At 41.1% G+C, this 12,096-nt stretch overlaps 1 protein-coding gene across 1 annotated transcript in view; it reads left to right on the plus strand.

Annotated features, from left to right (window-relative positions):
• DPP4 (dipeptidyl peptidase 4) overlaps positions 1 to 9,966 on the plus strand; it is an 82,074-nt gene extending 72,108 nt beyond the window's left edge. The window contains exons 24-26 of the mRNA XM_043894585.1: positions 6,805 to 6,877; positions 7,135 to 7,208; positions 8,846 to 9,966. Of these exons, the coding sequence (XP_043750520.1) occupies positions 6,805 to 6,877; positions 7,135 to 7,208; positions 8,846 to 8,947 (249 nt within the window). The 3' untranslated portion in view covers positions 8,948 to 9,966. The remainder of the gene's footprint in view (positions 1 to 6,804; positions 6,878 to 7,134; positions 7,209 to 8,845) is intronic.
• Positions 9,967 to 12,096: the final 2,130 nt, after the last annotated feature.

Consider the following 12,096-nt stretch of genomic DNA (forward strand, 5'->3'; position numbering starts at 1 on the left):
ATAGTTGTTCAGCTTGTGCACTGCTAGAAGCCAGTCTGAGCTCCATTCACTAAGGCATGCACCTTTGGGGCTGCATCCAACCAGAAGGAGTGCCTTTTTTTATTCTTACAAAGCCACCATATAGATTATGGGACCCTGGGACTAAGGCTTGGACCCAATGCAGTGACATAAGCAGTGATCCATAAGACCCTTTTTGTAGATAATCACCCACCTACTGCCAAGTGGCAAGACAGAAGCACTTTTAAAGAATACCGGGGAATTAAAGAGGAAGAAGACATTCATGCCCCTTAAACTCCAAGGAGCTGGTCCCAGAAGCTCTAAGCAGGCAAGCAAAGTAGAGGGATGACAGTGAAGCCAATAGGCAGTGAAGCTCTGTGGAAACATTTTTTTTCTGCCGAAAATCTCAGAGCCTCACTTAGTCCATAGCCAACAGAAATGGCAATAGATTTGAGCAAAAGAATCAGATAGACGATAAGACAACCCTCACCCCCAATATGTGCTCAACTCTGCAACTCATGGACTGTAACCCACCAGGCTCCTCTGTCCATGGGATTTCCCAATACTGGAGTGGATTGCCATTTCCTACTCCAGGGGATCTTCCCAACCCAGAGATCAAACCCTCGTCTCTTGTGTCTCCTACATTGGCAGGTGGATTCTTTACCACTGTGCCACCTGGGAAGCCACCACCCCAATAGCAATAAGCAAATAGCGACCATGGCCCCACCTTGGGGAGTGGGTTCCTAACAGTGATTAATAGTTTCTACATGGCCAATCACAGTTTCTACATGGCCAAGCAAATCTGTAAAAAATCATTAACGTGGTAGACTTTCATTCACCTATTTGAGGTGCCTGGTGTTTTAGTTGTTCAGAAGTTGGTGACCTTGTTGGTGGGACAAAGTATGCAGACAAAATTTTTGAAGAGAAATAAAAGAAAGTAGTAATAAAGCATGAACTTGAGCATGACAGAGTGCCCAATATGTATGGAAAAGATTAGTGATTTCCAGATCGTGACTGTGGTGCCCCAGCATGCCTTCCGAGCATGTAGTGAGGAAGGGAGGTGGCTGAGAAGCTGGGATTTCACCTTCCCCCCACTCCTCTCAACCAAGGGGGACTCAGTTTCATTTATTTCATTCATTTTTTTTATTCACTCATTAAGTGCTTCTATGACCAGATGGGCTTCCCTGCTGGTTCAAATGGTAAAGAATCTGCCTACAATGCAGGAGGCCCAGGTTCAATCCCTGGGTCTGGAAGATCCCCTATAGAAGGGAATGGCTACCAACTCCAGTTTTCTTGCCTGGAGAATTCCATAGGCGAGGAGCCTGGTGGGCTACAGCCCGAAGGGGTTGCAGAGTCAGACACGACTGAGTCACTAGCACTTCACTCTTCTAAGCTCTTTACATGGATTATTAGGTTCAGTTCTCCCTCAAATTCTCTGAGATAAGTGCTCTAATTATCTCCATTTTATTGACCCAGAAGCTGAGGTGCGGAAATGTTATATAAGATGTAGCTACTGAGGGGTAGGAAAGGGAGAGGGCACTTATCTGGAGCCAGTCAAGGAAGATTCCGGGAGACACAGAGGAAGAGCATAGGTGCTTTCCATCGGCTGCCCGAGGGGTGAGGCAAAGGAGCAGAGGCATGGTGGGCAGAGCTGTTTTCCGGGGATTTGTGAAGCAGATCGGATGAACCGAGAGATAACATGGAGCAGGGTTGTGGGAAGAGCAGGCCAAATGGTGGCTAATAAGGCAGGATGGGAGGCTGGGGAGGGAACGGATTCACAGAGAGCAGCATCAGATCAAGGGCAAGAGAAATGAGGCTCAAGTCCTGGGCCTCGTTGCCAAGAGAAGAGGGCAGCCTGGAACACACAGAAGGGACTGATTTAACTTGTAGAGGAGATTTATTTTGCATTTTGCTCAGAATTTGATAGGCTTTTGGCAAGTGTACGAAACAGTCATAGATTTGGCAGTCTTCTGCTAGCAGATTTGAAATGTTCAATCCTTAAGAACTGCTGCATCGTTAGGTTATGCAAAACAGGGTGCAATTTTGTAAATATGCCATCTTGTACTGATTTGACATTTGTTCTATTATCCCAGAATATGCCAAAGGGAGAGAGACCTTCAGATTTAAGCCAAACCTTAACTTGTTTGTTGAGCGCTGATAAAATGTTGACTGCTGTGTGATCTTTAAAGAAGCCAGTGTTGCTGGGTGAGGCCTGAGGTAGGGCCCCCTGTCGGCGGATGGGGACTGTTCCCTTGGTACAGTTGTTTGATTGATATGAACTAGTAAAACATCTGATATGCTGGGTTGAATTAATTTTTTCTTAACATTTTTTTGTGGCCTCTGTTGTGGCATGAATGGTGCTTCCTTAAAGAGCTTCATTTAATATTATTTATGAGGCTTTGACGGCAAGTGGGAGAACACTGAGGGTGCTTTCTCACTGAAGTAATGGGTTGTCCATTAGACCAGTGGCTGCTCTTTCTACCAGGTAACGATGAGTAATTTGGCTATGAAGTAAAGGGACGTTAGAATATGATGTTAAGAGGTGAGGACTTTTGAGTTTGACCTGTGCTCAAATTTTGTTTCCACCATCTATTCGCTTGGAGAGGTTACTGAATCCCTGTGAACTGCTGTTTCCTCATCTGTGACGGGGACAATCAGACCTGCCTCACGAGGTTATTGAAAGGATTAAAGGAGACACCTGAGCCTGCCATGAAGTAAGCTTTCAAAACCATGGCAGCTGCCACCATTATCCTTGGGAAGCACATTGTCCTTCTGGTTCCTGGATGGCACAAGGGATAGCTTAAAAATTGTTAGACCTTCTGTTTCTCACAGTACTTCCCCACTCTTATCAGCTCTCTCTTTTATTTCAAAAATACAAAGATTTATTTGTTGGAAGGTAACTGAAGAACCAGCATGATCCAACGAGCAGCTACAGATGGTTCTTCTTGGGGCTTGAAGGAAAAGCTCCTCGCAGAGATGCTGAGGATCGGCATTGCCACTGGTCCAGTCCTTCCCACTTCGCTTTGCCAGGCTGTTGCTGGCAGCGGGGCTCTCCGGAAGTTTCTAGCCTCGGGAGAGTGCCAACTGCACCACCATTGCATCCCTGCCCATTTATCACTCTAAGCTTCCTTTTTAGGAGCTGGTGACAGACTATTCGGCTTCTAACTTAGTCATCCATTTCCTTTTTTATTTCTGTTTCCATCGATAGGCAAGTGGGGATTATCCTATTTTGGTGGGTTGAATTAGCACAATTAAATTATTTCTGGTCATTAATTCTCCCTTAAATTAGCGCCTGCATTTCTTTCACTGGCTTTGGCTGCTGCCCTTCACTGATTAAACTGTGCCATACAGCGGGCTGTCAGGAGTCTTTCTCTTTGGAGAAGCCAGGATGCTCAGTCTGATAGGGAAGGATCGGTGGTTCCGCAGGCAGGGGGACACAGCTGCATCTTTTCCCCCCCGGGGGAAATGTTCTCAGCAGCCCGAGAGCCTTGAAATGGGTGTGTGCCTGAGGCTGCCTGGCTCCCACGCACTGAGAGGTCCCTCTTGATGCATCTCCCAGCGAACAGGGGGACGTGCACACTGGAAATGACACTCTTATCTTGTGGTTGCAGGGGAAGCCTTTGTTTTATTTTTCGCTTGCTGCATTAAAGTATTTGTCTTTCTTTCTTTGTAGTGTAATATTGTTAATGTAAAACAATTTGCATCATGACACTTTTATCACAGTTTTCGTCTTTTTCTCAGTATGTTGCATTTCTCACCATGTCTAGTTCATCACAGCTACAGTGTGTACATCACAACATTTATCTTAGGCTCAGGGTTTTACTTGTTTATAAAAATTGTCTTCTTTCAGCCTGTATTCACTCCATTTAAGAAAAAAAAAGGCAGCCAGAAACTGTTTTGGTCCAAACTCCAGTAGTTATCACATTCCTTGCTAACTGTCCTGCGTATTTATATGTCTCCTAACTATTACTCCATGTTTCAATGACATTTCTCAGTTTTATGGCTCAGGGAGGTTGTGAAGTAGCTTTTGCTCTGCGCTCTGCCAAGCAAGGAAGCCCTGGGAGGCTTTTAGAGGTGGGGGGCGGGGGAGGTGACACAGCTGTGTATTTGGGTCAGGTCTAGGTGCTAAAGGTGACCATCTTTGGCGAGTGAAGAACTTGCTTCTCGTGGGGAGAAACAAGGTGGAGGAAACAACTGCGCAGGCGCAGGAGGACGGACTCGGGCGCCCGGGCCTGGGGCTCCCTCCGACTGTCAGTGTTCACTGTCGGTGTGTCCGCCCCAGACTCTGCTGTCCCCAGTTTTGAATCCTACACTGGCCTTTTTGGTAGATTGATTTTGACCCCTTCCTCTCTCCGGGGCAGAACATCGCTCAGGGTTCCATTGCTGCGATAGGCGCTGCATCAGCCACACAGTCCAAAAGTGCCTCATAAATCTCGCAGGGCCGTGCAAGCGTGCTCTCTTCCAATGAATGAATGCTCTCTTGTGATGAATTCTAAGAAGGCCATGAGCACACAGTTGCAAAGAATACCCCGTGTATTACTGCAAATCCCAGGACAGTTCAGTAACAATTTCTTTCCTCCTGTATTTTTGCTGGAAGATCATATCATAAGTAGCTTGGAACTTTACTGGAGACTCATTGCAACTTAGGAGGTAAAAGAGGTTCTACCGTCAAGACTTTTTGTCCAGCTCAGATTTCCTCGTGTAACCTGGTGCACTTGATTGTCTCCATGTAGAAGTGGGATTGCTATTAATAGACCTATCTCGTAGGAACGTCCTGAGGATTAAATAGAAAGGTGCTTTGATAAATCCTTTAAGATGCTTAGCAGAGTGACTTGCAGAGAGTACACAGTAAATGTCAGCTGTTGTTAGTAATGGCATTGTATATGGATTTAAAGTGGGCAAAGCATATTTCGGTAAATTTCAGAATGAGAATATTTTATTTCACTTCCCCTAGCTGTTCCCCCTTGCCTCTGCAAAATCAGGATGGAGTATAGTGAACAGTACAATATAAGTGGTTACTTTTCTTTCATTTATCCCTTTAATTGATATTTAGCACTGTATTAAATGCTCAGAATAATGAACAATATAGACAAATTCCTTTTCTCATGGAGTTTATTGTTTAGTTGGGTTTATAACAAACAAATATTGACTGACAATGAATAAATGAATAGATAGAAGAATGGATGGAATAACATTGGGATGGATGAACAGATGAATGAATGGATGAATTCATCTGGGACATCTCACCAGATAACACATTTCCCTAAGAGTAAAGTAAAATAAGAGTGTGACTTTTAATGAGTCCTAGATGTTTATTCTGAAAGTTTGTGGGTAAATTCTCAATTTGGGTCAGAAATGGCATATGGGTCAGAAAATGGCATATGGTCAGGACAAGTGACCCAGCCTGCACAGAGTAAGAGGGCCTTTGCACTGTTTTCCGGGACAAGATCACTTTGTCAATGCAAACATGTTGGGTGACTTTGTCCTGAAAGCTCTAGACAGAATGTCTTTTTTCCAGAAACACTGTTACAGCATCCTGACATCAGTATTAGTAATTTAACCTTAATAAAAGCCACGTCTCTTGATTCCTATTTCAGTAACAGTAAGAGGAGTTAATCTTCCTCCCATTTCAAACACAACAGTGCTCCGCAGCAAGTCTCCTGGTGCATAGTTCACTGATATTGAAGCTGGAGCTAGAACACAGCCACTTGGACCACAGCCCCATCCTCTTCCTGCCAGACCTTCAGGGTTCCCATCCTGATGTTAGCTACAAAGATATCTGTAAAATATGAACCTTGCCTCTCATAAAGTTGACTTGATTCACCAAGATGCTGCAGGACAATTTGACTGATTTGAAATCTGTCGGGAGGCTAATGGCCCTTCCTCTGCCCAACTCATAATGAGACAACAAAAGTAGGCTCCAGCTCATGCCTTCCCAAAGTCACTACAATGTCTGTGACATTTTTACCTTCAGCCCAGCCCTGCAAACATCTCCAAATTAAGACCAGATGACTAGTTCCATACTTTCAAAGCATTTTCATTTGAGACCCCAGCCTCATTTTAGAAGTCCTTCCTAAGGTTATGAAGCAGACTTCAAAAAGCTGACCTCCCAATTTTTTCTCCTAATTACCTGGCTTGGTCCAATAGTGACATTTTCCTCAAGACAGAATGAGGCAGACAACCAGCCACTGATTTTCTAAGGCCATATTTGATCTTTGTCACCCCTCTACCCTCCCATATGTTACATTTGCCTAGGTTTCAAACATCTGTTTCAAAAAAGGTAATGCCTGCTTCTCATTCAGAGCCTAGCAATGTGGACCAAAGTTCATATGACATATTGCAGAGTATGTTTAGTTGCAAATGCTATGTACAGGCTCTTTGAAATGTAGCATGTATGGCACCATGTGACACATGGTTGCCATGGCAATACACTTTTTGGCTGAACTACAGCATAAGCCCATGGAACATACATTGCTAATATGAGACTCTGCCCTGTGCTAATGCAGAGGACCCAGCCAATCTGGGATCTGGGACCCGAGGGGTTTTGCATGCGGCCTGGGTGGCAGGTGCCCTCTTCTGCATGTGCAGGGAAGATGTGGCAGTCTCGCTTTCCAGCCCTTCTCCCAATCACAGGGCATGCTGTGCATTCTGCCTTGCATGGAGACAGCATTTGCTTGAATATCGGTTTGCTATATTTTGTATCAAAGGGGGCCCCAGCTGAAAACATTTTATTTTGTAAACTGAAGTGAAAAATCAGTTTATGGCAGATCTTTTTTTGAATAATGACATTCTTTTTCCCAATTCCAGAATTCAACAGTCATGAGCAGAGCTGAAAATTTTAAACAAGTTGAGTACCTCCTTATTCATGGAACAGCAGATGGTGAGTTTCAGTTAATTAGACTTTTTAGTATCACAGACAGGTTTGCAATTTCACTACTGACAAAACAAAAGCATGAGGGGCAAGACTGTTACATTTACTTCAATAAAACAGTGTTGCTTTCCACAACTCACTTGTCTTGGGATAAATGGGATGCTGAGTCCTAGAACTTCAGACAGTCCCCTTTCTTCTTGTGCCTTTTCCTACCAGAAAAGTGGAGCAGCTATTAGTTACTTTCTGTTTCCTTTCTCTCCCTGCAGATAACGTTCACTTTCAGCAGTCAGCTCAGATCTCCAAAGCCCTGGTGGATGCTGGAGTGGATTTCCAGTCAATGGTATATAGCAAAGTTTCCTGCAAGGGGAAGGAACTTCCTGGTGGGGTCTGGTTCCCCTCTCATGATTACTTCTCTCACCAAGGTCCCAGGAGAAAGGGACAAAAGCAAAAAAGAGTCTTATTTTTCCAGTAAGAAGTTGAAGAAGTGATATACTTGAGCCAGAAACACAGTCATGTTCAATATCAGTTAGGGGTTGAAAAGCACAATATTGCATATCTTGTGAGTGTCAGATCCCTAGTCTTGTGATTGCTCTTCTAGCCCTATGATTGTCCCGTCTCTGCCTAATTTGACTCAAAAGTAATCACTTACCCAGTGAAAAGTGTGGCGAAGTAATTCTAAAGTGAAAGCAGCATGATAATCGCTCAGCTCAAATATGAAAATCCATCTCTAGTATGTGTTACTAGCCCTTCTAACAAAGGTGAGGTATAATAATCAGCAAGTTTCAGTTTTTGCAACTTCCATGTTATCTTTTGTTGAGCAACTACAGGTAATAAACAATTAGGCTGGGTTTATAAAGTCAGAAATGGCTAGAGAGTTGCTGTTGCCTGTTCAGGGGATGTTTCTAGGTATTAAGCAAAATTCATTTTATGCACTAGATCTTTTCAGATTAAGAGAAAAAAAAAAGATTATATGTGTGTGTTGCACTAAATATTTTTGTGTTAAGAGCTTTCTTGTCTGTATTAGCTTTAATAGCCTGCTTCCTCTCACTCTCTTTTAACATACACACTTTGTTCTGTGCTCAGTTCAAGCAGTACCTACTGTATTTAAAAGCGGGACAGTCATTTGATACCAAAAAAACATGGCATATATTTTGGGGCTTAGATTCTTATGAGGTTGTGGTGTATATTTCCACTGTTCAAAGAAAAGACATGATACTTTAAGCAAGCAATTTTTGAAAGTTAATTTATGTCTCCATGATATATGTTTTCCTGGCAGTGACTCCCCACATGTTTAACATGGTGGTATGAGTTGATAAATTTTTGCCTCAGGTCATCAACTCTTCCTACATAAATGTCAGACATAAAGATAAGAAATTCCAGTGAAAAATCTTACGTGTTTGAAAATAATACATTTGATTTTTGACTTCACTTATGCTAAACATATATATGGAATATGAAGTAGATTTTTCTAGTTCCTTAGTGATATACATTAAGAAAAATTGCTTTTTAAAAACATTTAATAGTTTTTTTTACTGCACTGGAGGGGAAACTTAACAGTTGATAACACTTAATTGAAATGGGCTTTATGGGATAAACATTCCATCCTAGGCATGATAAGTTTCTAAGTGTCCTTTGAGTCAAATTTGAAAATGGACTTAGATATTTTCATTGTAATACACATATCCTTAAAGCAGTGTGCAGTGAAGTCAAACTCATGGTGAGTTGTCTCAGCACTTACCGAGGACAATCAGAGACTCCTGCAAGACAGAGCTACGTGTCTTGGAAAAGGTCTGGGCGGGGTAGGGAGGGTGCGGGGGTGGTAAGAAAACCTGTTTGATCATGTTTCAGTTTACAGACTGATTGAGGAGTTAAAACATTGTGTGTTATTCCATGTATGCTCATGAGAACTCATTTGGATTTAAAAAAAAAAAAGGCAACTGACTTCCTAATTCTGACCTCTCTCTTTTGTCTCTCCAGTGGTATACAGATGAAGACCATGGGATCGCCAGCAGCACAGCACACCAACACATATACACCCACATGAGCCACTTCCTAAAACAATGCTTCTCTCTACTTTAGCACCTCGGAACGGCATGCCATTTAAAGCTTGTGAAAAGCTACTTTTGCTCTCATTATCTCAAAACTGCACTGTCAGGATGATGCCTTAAAAAAATACACTCAAATCAAGAAAAATAAGTTTACCTTGTTCCCAAATTTCATATCTATAACCTGAAATAGGGACTTCTGTCTTTGCAAGAGACTTACCTTATGGAAATTTCAGTCTGTTTTTTTTATTATTATTATTTAAAATAATTTCCACATCAGCTGGTGAAACAGCAACTAAGAATTGTTTTTATGGGAGCTTTGCAGAGGTTCCCTGAGCAGCATAATTTTCTAACTGGACTAGTCCATATCTTGTTCTCTTCTTTGAAGGAACGGCAGGATGTGGGCAGTGATGTCACTGAGGCAGGGGCAAGAAAAGAGGGGTTAGGGAGAGAAGCTGGCAGGGCAAGGCTGCGAACCCCAGTCCACGCCTGCTGACCCAACCAGGCTACTGTCAGCTCCTCAGAGAAGAGCTGTTCTCAGCCAGACTGGCACAGTTTTCTGAGAAAGACCATTCAAACAGTCTCAGGAAATCATATATGCAAAGCACTGACTTCTGAGTAAAACCACAGCAGTTGAATAGACTCCAAAGAAATGAGAGGGAAGCTGCCAACAATGCAAGGCCCCCAGGTGCCAGTTATGGCTATAGGTGCTACGAAAACACAGCAAGGGTGATGGGAAAGCATTGTAAATGTGCTTTAAAAATACTGATGTTTCCTAGTGAGAGAAGCAGCTTGGAAGGGAGATGTGAACACATCAGCTTGCCCTGTTAAGATATGAAAATATTTGTATTGCAAATCCTAACTTGAAGGAGTCTTTGCATCAGTTTTTCTTACTGCATTTCTTTGAGCATCTAATTAAAAGAATATTTTAACTTTCTTGGACTTGTTTTTAAAAATTGAAAATAAGCTACAAATGTATATAATATGATTCCCATTCTATATACTGTGGAATTTCTCCTGGTCAGTAATAAATATGCCTTCATTTTTTTCAGAGGTGTTTTGTGTCTTGAATCAGTCCTAAACTGTATTGGCATATGGACATGCTTACCCAGAAAGGCTCTTGTTTATTTTGCTTGTTATCCCAAACTGCCTTGTAAACATGGAGAGGGTTCAGCTTTTGTAAGAAATAGATACAAAGAAATGTGCTAAATTAAGCAGTTCATAGGGTTTTAATCTAATATCTCTATATATACAATTTCTGTTATCATACTTATATATAAGCTTTTAAAAAGTCAACGTAAAATAATTTTGGTTATTTATGTAGTATGTAACTTATAATTTCATTCCAGGGAACTATGATGAGGCACATAATATCAAAAATATCATCTTGATATCCCAGATGGCTTAGTGGAAGTTTAACAAAGTCAACAACTTAAGTGTTTAACTAATTATTTTCAGTTGACATAACTATATTAATGAAACCATAGATTTAAGATGCTGAATTTAGCCTAGAAAAGTAAAGTCTTGATAAATGAGAAACATAATATTTTTGTTCAATTATTTGTAAAATGACCTCATTTTTAACAATTGATTTTATAAACTCATAGTTAGAAAAAGTTGTCCCAGACAGGATGAGCTACAGCAAAAAAAATATAAAAATAGAAGAACTGGAAAAAAATTTATCAGTTCAATATGAGACTGGTGAGTCATGCATAGGAATGGACAGAAGATTCTGAAATTGTTTCAACTGTATTTTCAGGACATGGAATTGAGTGGTTTCTCCTTAATTAAGTGTCATATATTATTCATTTATTTGGAACCATAAGTCAACCCTCAAACCTATAGGGTTCTTATTATATTTCTGATAATAGAGTTCATTCATCTTGAGTAGCGAGACCAATCTTTGTAGAGTTCTGTATCCAGAAACAGAAATCATAGGTTACATGTTCACATCCCAGACTGAATTTAGTAATAAGAAAAGCAAAGTAAGTTGAAATTCTCCTTTTATGTTAATTGAAACTGGATATAGTACAATATCAGATATTGTTTAGATACTAATAAGACCATTTTACAACAGTAGATATTGTATAATATTAGATGCTATACAGATATTAAGACCATTGCATAGTATCTGATAGTGTACAAGTACTGAACAATATCAAAACTCTATGAATTTATTGTTTCTTTAGTTTCAAAACATGCTCTATGTTTTCTATAGAGTCCAGAGATAATTAAAAAAATCCCAGCACATATTTTTCACATAATGAGAGTTACAAATGGTGATAATGTGCTTGAAGTTAAAGTAAATTTCATCTGACCCTCATAAGACAGTTTTACTCTCCAGTAAGAGTTTTAGATGAGTTTTTTGGGAAAGGAAGTTAAATTGACAAATAAGAGACAGACAATCTGAGGGTATATTTGAAAAACACAGAACTAGTCATGCCAGTAAGATGTGCAGACTTGCTTGCCTTTAGCTGTTGCAGCCTCCGCAGTTACCTGGATGATAAGATGCCTTCATAAGCAACCTGTTAGACCACAACAGCACCCAGGAGTGCACATCCCAAACTAAGGAAGAAATGGTCACATCTCTTCTATGGATACAGTGTTTCTTCTTAAGGTTTTGACCAAGATTTTTAGAAAATCACTTTTAAAATTATTTTTGAACTTTTTTTGTTGTAAACTTTGCTAAAAATGATTACACACCTTCAAACTTTCCGAAATAACCAGCAAAGACCATACTTTGGTGCATCCTGATGACTCTGGGCCACCACCATGAAGCTCAGGGACCACATCAGGCTGTATGTCATTCTGAGTGTTTCTTACCTGCAGGTGGTCACTAAGGCTACCAGTTTCACCATTTGGCATTTGTTGCTTTTGCCAAGTTGATGTGAGCATTCCAATTTATAAAACTACGACATTTGTACAATATTTAAGATTGAATAATCTCTAAATGAAAAAAAAAATCAGTCCATCCTAAAGGAAATCAACACTGATTTTTCACTGGAAGGTCTGATGCTGAAGTTGAAGCTCCAATATCTTGGCCACCTGATGCGAAGAGCCAACTCACTGGAAAAGACCTGATGCTGGAAAAGATGGTGGGCAGGAGGAGAAAGGGGCGACAGAGGGTGAGATGGCTGGATGGCATCACCGACTCAGTGCACATGAGTTTGAGCCAACTCCGAG

This window comes from Cervus elaphus, chromosome 33 (genome assembly GCF_910594005.1).
Source record: "Cervus elaphus chromosome 33, mCerEla1.1, whole genome shotgun sequence".
NCBI lineage: Eukaryota > Metazoa > Chordata > Mammalia > Artiodactyla > Cervidae > Cervus > Cervus elaphus.